We start from the raw sequence: 13,631 nt of genomic DNA, 5'->3' as shown, positions 1-13,631 counted from the left end.
ACAAGAGGGATCAAACCTGTGTCTCCTGCATCGCAAGGCAGATTCTTAACCACTGGACCACCAGGACAGTCCCGATAGCTTTATGATTCACTCCTTTGCTTCACTCAGGTCTCTGCTCAAATGTGACCTCCTCAAAGAGGCCATGCCCTGACCCCTATGGACACTGGCACTCACTATCTCTCTCTCTAATCCTGCTTTATTTTTATTTGTTGTGTTAATCACTATCTGACATTATATATTCATTGACTTATTGTCTGTTTCTCCCAGACTGTGAACCTCATGGCAGCCGGGGGTTTTGTCTTTTGCTCACTGCAGTATTCCTAGCCCTTGGCACATGGGCCACAGATGAAGTGCTCAATACGTGTTTGTTGAATGAATAATTAACCTAATGGTCGATTAATTCACAGGGGACTCCAAGCATCTGTTCCCGGCCCTCCAGCCCAATCTAAATAGGAAAAGAGAGACCCAAAGAGTGTGGATGGCCAGAGGCCAGGACCCAGCAGCTGGGGTTTGGGAGACTCCCAATGTCCTGGGCTGGGAAGGGCAGGAGGAGAGATTCAGGAACACTTCCAGGAGGCCCCTGGAGGATGTAAGCAGGAAGATGGGAAAGGAGGGCATTTCTAACAAAGGAGCAGCCCAGCAAAGCTTGGAGGTGGGACTGAGGACATCAAGCCTCCTCAGGAGTCAGGCAGGCAGTTTCTGAGCCTCACACCTATCTGGATTGGCAGGGCAGAAACCCCGAAATCGAGCGCCCCCTGGTGGCCAAACCTTAGTGTGAACAGCCAAGTCTGACATTTATTGAGCGCTTTATCAAACATTCACAACAATGCTTTGGTGGGAGGCCTTGATTCCATTTTCAGCGGAGCAAATGGAAGATTTGAGAGGTTAAGTCACTGACCCAAGCTCACCCAGCTCTGCCTCTAGAATCTGAAGTCTGGAGAGCCGCCCCAGTTGCTCTTCATCCATCAGAGATTCAGGAGGTAGTGGGAATAAGGACTAATTCCACTGTCTTGAAGAGCCTCAGGTGGGGCTCCAGAGAGGTGACCCCAGGCCAGTTATGGGCCTCGGGCTACAGCCAATGAGATCGTGGTGCGGGTGAAATGAGATGGCCCAGCGCCTGCAGTACACCCAGCGCTCACACAGAAACACCATGAGTGCTGTAACTGACATGTCCATCCAGCTGCGTGTTTGTGCTTAGCCCACTACAGGCAAACACGATCATCAGGCGGGCAGTAGGCGATCGAGAGGGGTTAGGGCTATCTGAGCACGTCCAGAACCCCACAGAGGTACAGGCAAGCCTGTACAGCAGCCCCCTAATTCCCACTCACTCAGGAATGGAGGTCGTTTAGTGCTCCCCTCTCTGAGACCTAGGAGTCCCCAGCCCCCAGCCCCAGGAGCCCAGAGCCCCAGCGTCTGCAGGATCGCAGGCAATAGGTTCCGTCTCTCTCCCAGCTGCACACGAAGCCCGGGCTCAGATAACTCGGGTTCATTCCGTGTCATTTATAGGCGGCCCCGTGCCCCCACGGCGCTGGATCCCCGCGGGGAACTGGAGTCTCTAGAAGTCAGGGACCGGCTCGGAAGTCAGCGGTCGGGACGGCTGCGGCTCCCGTGGCGGCCCCTCCTCGTCCAGCCCCCGGCGGCCCTTGCCGATGGCCAGGCGGGGCCGGCCGCGGTTCAGGCCGTCCAGGAGCGCGCAGGCCTGGCAGAGCGCGCGGCTGGCCAGCGCCCCGCAGCGGGAGCAGGCGCCGGGCGGCGGGGGCCGCGCGGTCGGGGCCAGCGCCAGGCGCTCGGCCGAGTGCACCAGGTCCAGCACCGCCGACGGCCGCGCCGCCTCCAGCATCTTGAGCAGGTCGCGCGCGTGGCCGCGGAAGGCCTCGGGTGCGTACACGCACTCCTCGGAGAAGTAGTCCAGGCGGCGGAAGTGCGCGTACAGCACCACCTCCTTCTGCGACGCCAGCTGCAGCGGGCGGCAGCGCGGCAGGGCGCCCCCCTCGCCCGGGGAGCCCAGGCCCCCGCCCCGCGCCAGCCGGCCCGCGTCGCCCCGCAGGAAGTTCATGAGCACCGTCTCCGCCATGTCGTCCGCGTTGTGTCCTGAGGGAGGGGAGACGGGAGCAGTGAGGAGGGGGCCGGGGCCGACGGGGCCTCGGGAGGAGACCCCGGGGCACCGCGGGGTGGCCTGCGGGAGGCTGCTGGGGGACCCGGCGAGAAACGAGAGGGCGACACACCCAGGCTCCCGTGGAGCAACGCGGGGTAACTTACTTACCCCCCACTTATCGCAGACCAAGCCCTCTGCTAGCAGTGAAAGTCCTTTAGGCTACACCTATCATTTCAGAGCTTCCCTGGTGGCACAGAAGGTAAAGAATCTGCATGCAGTGCGGGAGACCTGGGTTTGATCCCTGGGTCGGGAAGACTGTCATTTCAGTCTCAATTAAAAGTGTACTAAAGGGAATTAATTCCCTGGTGGTCCAGTAGTTAGGACCCTGTGCTTTGGATGCTGAGAGACCAGGTTCAATCGTTAGTTGGAGAACCAAAATCCCATAAGGCCAAAATACCACCCCCCCCCCCACCCCCAACCCCCGCCACCACCACCAACAAAAAAATGTACTTCAGACTACACGGAAGTCATTTAATGGAGATGGGAAAGAGGACTGTTGTAGTAAGCAGAATCCCCCACCCCCCCAACCTGAAAATATATTGGGTCCCATGGTGAAAGAGATAAAGATTGCATATAGAATGAGGGTTACTAATCAGCCTAGCTGAGCCAAGTGGGCCCCAGGGTAATGACAGGGGTCCTTAAAGTTAAAGAATCAGGATGGAAGATGTGGGAACACAATCAAGGTCAGACCATGCAAGATGAGGACTCAGCTGCTGGCTTTGAAGCTGGAAGAAGGAGGCCTCCAAGAGGTAGCCTCTAAAAACTGGAAGAGGCAAGAAAATGGACTTTCCAGTAGATTCTTCAGAGGAATGCCAACCAGTGAGACCTCTGCCTGAACTTTAATCTCCAGATCTAACCTAATGCATTTGTGTGTGTGTGTGTGTGTGTTTTCCATTTGTGTTGTTTTAAGCCACTCAATTTGTGGTGATTTGTTACAGCAGCCATAGAAAACTCATAGTAGTTGACAGAAGTGCCTTTGATGGCACAGACTGCAATGTTTTTGTGTTGTCTTTGTTTAGAGGGACCAGGGAGAAAGTAAGGGAATATTTACACAGCATTAAAAAAAAAAAGCACTGGTTCTGACAACCATCGTTGCTCACCTGGACCACCCACAGCTGCCACCCTCCAAGCTCATGTCCTTTGCTCCGCCCTTGCCTCTCCAACCCAGGCGCCTCACCCCTGCTCTACTGTGCTTTTCAGAGCCTTTGTCAGCCATTTCCCCATTGCTCAAAGGATCAGATGTTAACGCCTCACCATCAAAAGGGGAAAGTGGATCTGAACTCCACCCACTGCTCTGGTCTTCCTGGGGCCCCTCAGACTGGCCCGGGCACAGATGGTTCCCTCTGCCTGGAACAACCTCCACCCCCCTCAAACATCACTCCTCTTCACCTCCTCACCCAGAGCCCCCAGATCTCAAAAGCCCTCCCTCATCCCCTCTCTCCACACCATAAGGTCCTCTTTTTGCTCCATGTAATTTTTCCCAGTAGCATTTATGACCGTTTATCATTTTATATTTGTACTGTGCAAAGGTGCGGGCTTAGGTCTGTCCCGGGCATTGCTGTATTCTCAGCCACAGCCCGATGAGGATGTGAGCGTATTTAATATAAATGTGTGTAGTGCCTACTCTATATATTAATAACAGCTTGGAGCTGGCATTTAGTAGAAACCCGGTGGTTGTCTGTTGAAGGAATGGATGAGAGCGAGAGAAGAAAAGAAGAGTTATGGAAAAGAAGAGGTGCCAACAAGAAAAAGAAGTTACGAGGCAGAGAGATACTTTCCAGCGATAGAGATGGATTCTGAAGAGAGACAGCTGGGGGCCATGAGACCAAGAGTATTAGAGACGATTACAGATAAGTAAAGACTCAAAGACCTAATACCCAGAGACTAACTCCTGCCACTCGGTTCTCCCACCTCCCACCCTCCTTGCCAAGCTGTGCAGACCAAGAGAGCGGCCAAGACTCAAAGTCTTTGTGATGCCCAGCCCATCCTGTTTCCTCCTGCCCGCACCACCCTGGCAGTAACCTGTACTTTCAGGCCCCATGCTGGAGCATGCGCACATCCCCTTCTCCGTGTTCGGTGCTTTCCTCTAGGCTATTCATAGTCTCCATTACCACTTGGGCACGCACTGCAGCGCCCTTACAGTGCCCTATCCCGCGCATGCGCCCCTCCCACCATGCCCCCTCTGGGTCGCGCCTGCGCTCACCGGTCACGACGTGCGTGGCTCCCACGAGGCGTGCCCCTTCCTCCAGCGCGCGGCGCCGCAGCACCCCGCAGAAGGTGCAACAGGCGCGGCTGCGGCCAGAGCCGGCCGTGCTGCGGGCCACGGCGTCCATAGTCCAGCCCCCGAAGAGGTCAGCGTAGGCCACGACGGTGAGCGGGAGCTCCCAGCGCGCCGCCTGCCGCCTCACAGCCGCCAGCGCCGCGTCTCGGTAGCCGCCGATGCCCTCGTCCACCGCCACGAGGTGCAGCGAGATGCCCAGGCGCGGGGCCAGCTCACGCAGCACGTGTGCCAGCACCGTGGAGTCCTTGCCGCCCGAGGCGCCCACGGCCACCACGGCGCCAGGCGGCAGCAGGCGGCCCGCGACCACCGTGTGCAGCACCTCGGCCTCGAAGGCGGCGCAGAAGCAGGAGCCGCACAGCGCCTGGCCCGAGCGCGGACGGCGGAGGGCGGCGCGCGCCTTGTGGCAAGAGGCGCACTGCGGGGCGGGCATCGTGGGGTCCTGGAGAGGCGGGAGGGGTCGGCTTCTCCTGGATGGGTGGAGAGGGGAGGCGGGTTACACGTGGATTCCGGATTACGGGTCGTTGCTTACAGAGGGTAGTGTCCCTGCCGAGAATAGTGGGGACCAGGTAGGCTTCTTCCAGAGTAGTTGTAGTACTTAGTAGTTTAGTCGCTAAGTCGTGTCCGACTCTTGCGACCCCTTGGACAGGAGCTGCCAGGCTCCTGTCCATGGGATTCTCCAGGCAAGAATACTGGAGTGGGTTGCCATTTCCTTCTCCATCTTCCAGAGTAAGGGAGGGTTATATGTATACAGTTGACCCTTGAACAACGCGAGGATTGGGAGTACAACCAAATTCCACATAACTTTGCAGTCGGCCTTCCATATCTTCCCTGTTCCAAGTCCAAGGATTCAACTAAACTGCGGATGGTGTAGTATTGTATGTATTTATTGGGAAAAAAAAAAAGTCTGAGTCTCAGTGGAGCAGTTCAAACTCATGTTGTTCAAGGGTCAAATGTTTGACCCTTGAAGGTTTAAGGAGGCTAGTGCCTCCAGGAAGGCTTCTTGGATTACACCCATTACACACCAAGGAGAGAGAAGTAGCTGGTTGGGGGTGAAGGGTGGAGGGGAGAGGGAGAGATAGGCAAGTTAGGTTGGATTCTGTTTGGAGGGATGGAGGTGCATATTAAGGACCCGTTTCACAGTCTCCGGGGAAGCCACCCCTCTTACAACCCTGATCAGAAGGACAGGTCACTGACCTGGGCTTCCAGGGCTGCTCAGAGAGCTTGGGAAGGGTCAGTGATCTAAGAACAGAAGGAGGCAAGGGGACTGCCAGCAGTTCTGTTAGGGGAAGGGGGATAAACAGGAAAGACCAACTGAATTTCACTTTGGTGGGGGTGGGATGCTGTCTCTAGGAATGGGTCCCGACTGTATCCTCTGAAAGGCAGGGCAGTCATCTCAGAATCTCCTGCAAGCTTCTGTGGCCTTATCAAGAGATGGATCAGCCCATCTTTGACTCCTTCTGTTCCCCCCACCTCATTCCTCCCCACCCAGCCACAATTCCCTCCCTTCTTGGACCCACCTGCCAGGGGAACCCATAAGAACCCACCAGACTGAGTCCCTCCCCTCCAGGGCACCATCATCTCCGGGCTGGACTATCATAGTGCAGTAGCTTCTGAGCAGTTCATCCTGTTTCCAGGATTTCCCATAGAGTGTGGAATCATTTTATGTGACTCGCATGCTTACTGTCTATAACACCAGTTAGGTGCCAATGCAACTCAGCTGTCTGACAGGCATCGCAGAACCCAGATTCCTGATCCCCCTTCCCAAACCTGCTTCTCTCAGCTCTGTCCCTCCAGCTACTCAGGGCAGGAGCTTTGTGTCCCAGGACACTGAGCTGCTTTCTCCATCCCTCTTAACTCTCCCTGTAGGTGATTCCAAATTGCAGTGTAAGGTCTCAACCTTTCCTCCAAATGCCCCACTGAGAATGTACCTGGGGCATGTCCTCAAATCTCAAACCCCATACATCCAACTAGAATGGAGCAAATCCTGTTTGTAGCTTCAAAACAGACCCAGAAGCCCAGCACTCCTTAGCATTTCCACAGCTGCGACCCTGGTCTGAACCATGTCTCTCTCCTGGATACTGCAGGAGGCTCCTCCTTGGTCTCCCTCCCCTCCCCTCCCCTCCTCTACACGCAAAATTGTCCACAAAACTGCCCAGGGTCTTCTCTACATCCTCCCATGCATCTCACCTCACCCCTGCCACTCTGGCTTGATTCTCCCTCGCTCTCCTCATTTGCCTCCTGCTCAGCCTCTTTTGGAGAGGCACCTTCGTGGTTCCCAGGTCCTGCCCAACTCGTTTTCCTTGTGGGTGACTGAATCACGATGTCCATCAGGCTCGTCCTTCAAATGTCCCATTGAAGATACCCACCGGTTCTCCAGAATCCTAGGTACCCAAACTGACCAGTCCCCTGCTCCCCACGGAGAAACCTGTTCTTGCCCAGCTGTTCCCTGCTTGCTGAGAGTACCACATCTCCACCCAGCTCCTCCGTAGGACAGGACATAAAGTTACTCTGGACTCATCTCTCTTCTCCCCCTAAATCTACAGTCACTAGGGCCCAGGAACCTGCCTCCTGAATGAGGAAGACTCCACCAGGAAATGAGTCTGCAGATTTTCAGTGGCTCATAGGCCATGAAACAGCTTTAATTTTAATTCTGAGAGAGATGGGAGTCATGGGAGGGTTCTGTGCAAAGGAGGCAAATGATCTGACTTAGGTTTTAAAAGTTTCCCTTTGGCTGCTGTATGGGGAACAGACTGTGGCAGGCAGGGAGGCCAGAGAGGAGGCTATGGTGATCGTCAGTGAGATGATGTTGGCCTGGACTGGGGTGCTGGCAGTGGCGATGACAAGAAAAGGTGGGGTTTTGGATCTATTTTGAAGGTAGGGTCCGTAGGACTTGCACAAGACTTGGATTGGGGTGGGATCATGAGAAAAGAGAGGAATGAAGAATGATTTGGAGGCTTGGGCCTGAGCACCTGGGAGGATGATGGGAACATTTAGTTGTGGAGGAGGCTGACTAGAATTCCATTTGGACACGTCAGATTTGAAACGTGTATTAAGCATCTTCCCCTCGAAAATTTTATAGACCCCAGGCTGGCTCAGGCGCCCCCTCTGGGGTCGCAGAGCCCCTTGTAGGCCTCCATCCCAACCGGATCACGACGCTACCCTTCATGGTGACAGGCCTGTCACCCTTCCCCTGTCCTGTGAGCTCACTACAAGCAGGGAGGGACAGGGTCTGGCTCAGCCACCACTGACCCCCTGCCTTGCAAGGGATTTGGCAAAGGATCGGGGCTCAGTAAAGATCTGTATGCTGAGGGAATAAGCGCCCCCAGAAGGCGGGGCCCAGACCCCAAGTGAGATGCCTCCAGATCGCAGCTTTGTCAGAATGATGGGTAGTGTGTAACATCATTCTATCAAGACGGATTTCAGGACAGTGTAGGGACCTCCTGGAAGTATCCAGTTGGGGGTGAGGGCAGGGAAATGGTCGAATTTCCCCGAGCCCACGCGGGGGAGAGGGGTGGGCGGGCCAGAGACAAGCTGGACCGCAGAGCCCACAGTGAGGATTCCGGTCAGTCGGCCTCTGGGATACAAGCATTGGGACGTCAGAGGCGAATGTTATCACCCCCGGAGAGTTCCTCAACCTTCGCACGGCACCGCAACAAAGAGCGGGCGCTCAGGGGCCGACCAGGTCCGGGAGGAAATAACTCACCTGAGTAGAACGCGGTGCTGGATCGTCCAAACTGCCTAACACGCGGAACTCCTGTACGGAAGTGGCTCCGAGACTACGACTCCCACAAGGGTTTGGGCGCTGTATTGCCTACGGCTCCCATAGCCCCACGCGACGGCTCCACCTGAAGCAGCGGGGGTTATTGAGGCCCTCGGCCTACAACTCCCAGCAGTCCCTGCGGCCCCTTATTTCAATCTGCCTACTACTCCCAAAATCCACTGCGCTGTTTCCTTCTGCGCCTGCGCATGGGCAAGGGACGCGGAGCGCGTACTGTTAACTAGGGTAGTGAGTTGTTACCGTGCCGGACGCTTAAAAGGCGAAGTGGCTGCATTCGATTATCTGCTTTTGTGGGATTACGATAGGCTTTTAGAAAGACTGTAGAGCACATTGGACTTCCTTGGTGGCTCAGACAGTAAAGCGTCTGCCTACAATGCGGGAGACCCGGTTTCAATCCCTGGGTGGGGAAGATGCCCTGGAGAAGGAAATGGCAACCCACTCCAGAACTCTTGCCTGGAAAATCCCATGGACGGAGGAGCCTGGTAGGCTACAGTCCATGGGGTCGCAAAGAGTCGGACACGACTGAGCGACTTCACTTTCACTTTGTTTCATAGAGCACATTATTTTTGCCCTTTGAGTTTGGGTCGCAGCCATGTGAATCTTGTCCTCCACATTTTATTGGTAAAAGCAGTAATGAGCTCAGTCCAGATTCAAGAGGAAGACGTAATAAATTTCGTTGTGTAATAAACGAAGTTTATTACTATTTTGCCTTAAGGAAGTGGTGGGATTGTTTGGAGCTCTTTGGAAACTAGTACCTACAGCTACTTATCTGTCTGTCAACTGCTCCCTCTATTTGATGAGGGGGATTAGCCCTTTCTGTCAGGCATGTTCAGAAAATGAAATGGGATCATATATGTTAAGGGATAGAACAAAGCTTTCACCTTACCCAGTGCTTGGACCAGTGTGTCAACAGCCTAGCGTTTTCCAAAAAACATTCCTGAGGGTGGCCAGAAGGTCAAGGAAGACGAACAGAGATCTTCTTTTCCCTGGAGTCCTTCCTCCCAGGTAGACCTGGCCCTTCCCGGCACGTCTGACATATTGTTGACCCTCCTGAATCCAGACCGAGGGTCCTTGTTCTTTGTGGTCAACCTCCCCTCCCCCTCCCCAAGGCTGCAGACATTCCGAGTCACCAATCAACTCCGAATCAGCACCACGGATAGCGGCATCGCCGTTTCCTAGGGATCCCCAGAAACCAGAGAGAACCCAAGGGGTGCAGAGGTGGGGTTGGTCACAGACAGAGCCCAGAGCTTGGTAGCTGGTGGAGGATCCCCAGCACAGTGGGAGAGTGAATGGGATTGGGAACATGGTACCTGAGCGTCCTGGGTCATCTGCAGAACTCACATCACTTGTGAGACCCTGAAAGTCCCCACTATGTCTGTTTGGCCTATTCCTCTCTGAGAACTCACCCTTTAGTCCAGAGAAGCAAGAGCCCCACCCATCACATGTCTTTGTTTCCCCACCACAGGCACTTTCCCTGTCTCATTGGAATTGTCGGATGATCTGTCTCCCAACCAGATGTCGATATTCTCAAGAGCAAGGGTTGAATCTTTACTAAAAACCTAAAGGTACAGTGTAGTTGGTTGGTGAGTGAATGAAATTTCTTCCCTCACCTCATGGTAAGAGTTGACAATTCTTCCCTCTCATATTAACATACACTTCCTATCACCCAGCCCAATGAACCCTAAGCTGTCAACTGATGAACTGACTTCCTGTGCAATTCACTTGCCCACTCTGGACCTCAGTGTCTTCTTCAGCAAATTGAATAAGTGGGGTTAAAAGTCCTCCTAAACTCTGATGGCTTGTGGTCAAAAGTTCCTCTTTCACCCACCATTGGATTCTCCGTGACTTCCCTCTGTCTCTTCTCCGATTCTTCTGTTTTTGTTTGCAAATTAGGGACCATAGGAAACAGCCCTTCTGAGCACTGAGATACTATAACTACCCCTGCTAGGAGACAGTGAGTCGGTCAGGATAGAGGGGGTCCAAAAAGGGGATGGGGCTGCAAGATGAGATATCAGCTGAAAAGGCAAGAGTTGATGATGGTGTGGGCATGCCCATGTATGCATATACCCTGCACCTTCCCTTCTCAGTGATCACAGCACCGACCCTATCCCAGGTTATGGGTAATGGTTCCACGAGAGGGGTGAGGGGTATAAGATGGGCAGAGGCATGAAGCTGAATGGAAGAAAACATGCATTTTTTTTTTCTCTTTATACCAAGTCTTAAGAAAAACAAGTGCAGGCCCTGAGAGTAAGTGTTTCCAGCCATTCATATGCCCAACCTTGGCTCTCGGTGGTCGGATTTCCTGTACTATCAGGCCAAAAGGGTGGCGGCACCGCTAGGATGAAGCGCGTGAGGTTTTTTATAAAATTGAGTCACGAAACTGTAACCATCGAATTAAAGAATGGAACACAGGTCCATGGAATAATCACAGGTGTAGATGTCAGTATGAATACACATCTTAGAGCAGTGAAAATGACCCTGAAGAACAGAGAACCTGTACAGCTGGAACCACTGAGTATTCGAGGAAATAGCATTCGGTATTTTATTCTGCCAGACAGCTTACCTCTGGATACACTACTCGTGGATGAGGAACCAAAGGTGAAGTCTAAGAAAAGGGAAGCTGTTGCAGGAAGAGGCTGAGGCCGAGGAAGAGGATGTGGCCGAGGCCGAGGCAGAGGAAGAGGGGGTCCTAGGCGATAATGTCTCTCAAGACTACTATTTCAAAGTAGTGGGGCAGGAAGACAGATACATGACAGAGGAAGACTATGAGGCCAAGGCAGAGGAATGAGGAATGTGAAGTCCTAAGCGATAATGTTGCTGGAGCTTGCTGTTTCACAGGGGTGGATGTTCAAGTTTTTTGTACAGGCTTTGTTTGTTTGTAGCAGTTTTTAATAAACATAAATGTAACACACACACACACACAAAGACAAACAAGTGCAAAGCTTAGTACCAAAGGCAGCATGCTCAGATTATAAAACTACAGAGAAAAGCAAGGAACCAGTTGGCATTAAAGTGAGGCTAGGGGCTTATTGGGGCTTTCCTAGTGGCTCAGAAATCAGGTAAAGAATCTGCCTGCAGTGCAGGAGATGTTGGTTCGATCCCTGGGTCGGGAAGAACCCCTGGAAAAGGGCATGGCAACCCACTCCAGTATTCTCGCCTGGAGAATCCCATGGACAGAAGAGCCTGGTGGGCTACAGTCCATGGGGTGGGAAAGAGTTGGACATGGCTGAGCTAACACTTTCCCTTTTTTTCCACTTGGGGCTTATTGAGGGAAGTGGGTGTGCAGTGGGGAGGAGAAACAAGAAGGAGATTCCGAGGGGCCGTCAGCATTCTGTTTCGTGGATGGTACAGTGGTCATGGGGGCAGAGAAGGGGGAGGGACTACTGGGTTCATCCACAAGAGGGTCTCGGATCACTGAGGTGGGGCCCTGGGCTGGAAGCAGCCCTTTCCCACAGCCTGGGAGAGGTCTCCTTCCTACCTGTGCCATTTTCCTGGACAATGGTCACGGTCAAGTTCAGTGGAAAGTCTGTGACAGAGAGACATGGGGGACCCGTGTCAGTAGTGAGGCCTCAGTGGACGTGGGCCCTGTGTCCTCAGGAGCTGCATAAATGGGGAAAGGATGGGGCAGGGATCCTCCTGACCCCCTCCCAGGCCAAATTCTGGGACCTGTGTTCGAGGCCTGTGACCCCCGGTTATGGGTAAGGGCTGCCCTCTGGACCCTGTCAGGGACCCGGGCGTCCTGGCCCAGCTCTCACAGGACACATTGAGGTGGACGATCCTCGCTGCACTCACTTCGGCTCCAGGTGAGGTCACCTGACAGGGGAGCTTGGTGCCATGGGGTGAACACCAATGAGAGGGGGGTCCTGGGGCCCAGGGAGGTGGCAGCAACTGATGTCCAGGAGACGATGGGGGGTGTGCCCACCTCACAGACCCAGGGCATAGAGCAGGTCAGGTTCCCGGGGCAGCCGGGCTCCAGCGTCTCAGAAATAAGAATGTGGGGTGTGTGGTTTAGGGCTGGTGAGGAGATGGGGAGATAGAAGGATTAAAAGCGGGGTTCGAGGTGTGACCCCCAGACAACCTCAGGCTTTGGTCCATCACCTCCCTTGGGCCCCCCTCCTGCTTTACCCCAAGCCCCATTTCTGAAGGAGAGTCTCATTCATACTTTATAATATTGATTTTGTCCCCTACAAATTGGCACTTGCCATCTACCTCGACAAAGATCAAATCCTGAGCCGCTGTAGCTGCTGACCTTTGTTACCCCCTGAAGAGAGTTCAGGGTGGAGATCAGGAATGAGGTATCTGTGTTGTGGGAAAAACTGGCAGGACAGGTCTTCAGACAGTTAGATATTTTCAGGAGATGATTTTATGAGCCCAATTCATGCATCTCCTTATGTCTAGAAAAGCATTCAATTCCTTCCTGGTGATGTCTGCTCCTCGTGACTAGCAGTAACCTTCACAAGGCAAGCAGAAACCTTCTTCAAAAAAATATGTGATTAATTAAAAAAATAAATGAAGTGGCAAAAAAAAAAAAAAAGCTTGCTTGCATGTTCCTAAGTTACATATATACTGACCTTTTGCCCTATCTCTTTGGAGCAGTTTCTTAGACCTAGAAAGGCTGTCTCCAGAGCTATAGTCCTCATTTTGCCCTGAATAAAGCTTAACTCACAACTCTCACGTTGTGAATTTTTTTCAGTTGGCAATGCCATGTTTAAATATTTTTGATATGGTGGGTTAAATATAATACAATTTAAAGTAATTTCGGATTTCCTTGGTGGTCCAGTGGTTAAGAGTCCTCCTGCCAATGCTGGGGACATGGGTTTGATCCCTCGGGAAACTAAGATTTCCACTCGGGAAACCAAGATCCTACATGCCATGGGACAACTAAACCCATGCACCGTAACTCCTGAGTCTCTAGAGCCCTCGAGCCACCACTACAAAAGCCCCTGCACCCTAGAACCCATGCTTTGCAACAAGAGAAGCCACCACAATAAGAATCCTACGCAGAGCAGAGAAGAGTAGCCCCGCTCACCGCAACTAGAAAAAGCCTGCATGCAGCAACGAAGACTCAGTGTAGCCAAAAATAATAAATAAATAAAATTTAAAAGTAATTTCACCAAGTTGTTTTTCTATGGTGGCTATTAAGACTTTTAAAATTACATACATGGCTTGCATTCTATTTCTTTTGGACAGCATTACTCTAGAAGAAAACTTAGAAAAATATCTATGGATGTGCAAAGAATTCTTAAAGGACATCCAAAATACTAAGCATAAAAATACATAAATTAGACTTCATTAAACACTTCTGTTCATCAAAGACAGAATTAATAATATAAAAGGGAAGCTATAAGGTAGGAGAAAATCATATCTATCTATCTATATCTTCTATCTATCAAGAGATCCCTGAAAGACAGGTTGAA

At 52.7% G+C, this 13,631-nt stretch overlaps 1 protein-coding gene and 1 pseudogene across 1 annotated transcript; one reads left to right on the top strand and one right to left on the bottom strand.

The window, feature by feature from the left end:
- Positions 1-769: 769 nt before the first annotated feature.
- On the bottom strand, positions 770-8,305 carry LOC113876127 (cytoplasmic tRNA 2-thiolation protein 1). Its single transcript, XM_027514987.1, has 3 exons — positions 8,140-8,305; positions 4,359-4,903; positions 770-2,091 (listed from the first exon to the last, which is right to left on the bottom strand). The coding sequence occupies exons 2-3, from the start codon at positions 4,864-4,866 to the stop codon at positions 1,556-1,558; spliced, it is 1,044 nt and encodes a 347-aa protein (XP_027370788.1). The 5' UTR covers positions 4,867-4,903; positions 8,140-8,305; the 3' UTR covers positions 770-1,555.
- Positions 8,306-10,554: 2,249 nt separating this feature from the next.
- Positions 10,555-10,927, top strand: LOC113876113 (annotated as a pseudogene).
- Positions 10,928-13,631: the final 2,704 nt, after the last annotated feature.

This window comes from Bos indicus x Bos taurus, chromosome 18 (assembly GCF_003369695.1).
Source record: "Bos indicus x Bos taurus breed Angus x Brahman F1 hybrid chromosome 18, Bos_hybrid_MaternalHap_v2.0, whole genome shotgun sequence".
In the NCBI taxonomy this organism is placed as follows: Eukaryota; Metazoa; Chordata; class Mammalia; order Artiodactyla; family Bovidae; genus Bos; species Bos indicus x Bos taurus.
The sequence above is the reverse complement of the archived record's forward strand: the minus strand, read 5'-3'. Positions and strand labels throughout refer to the sequence as shown.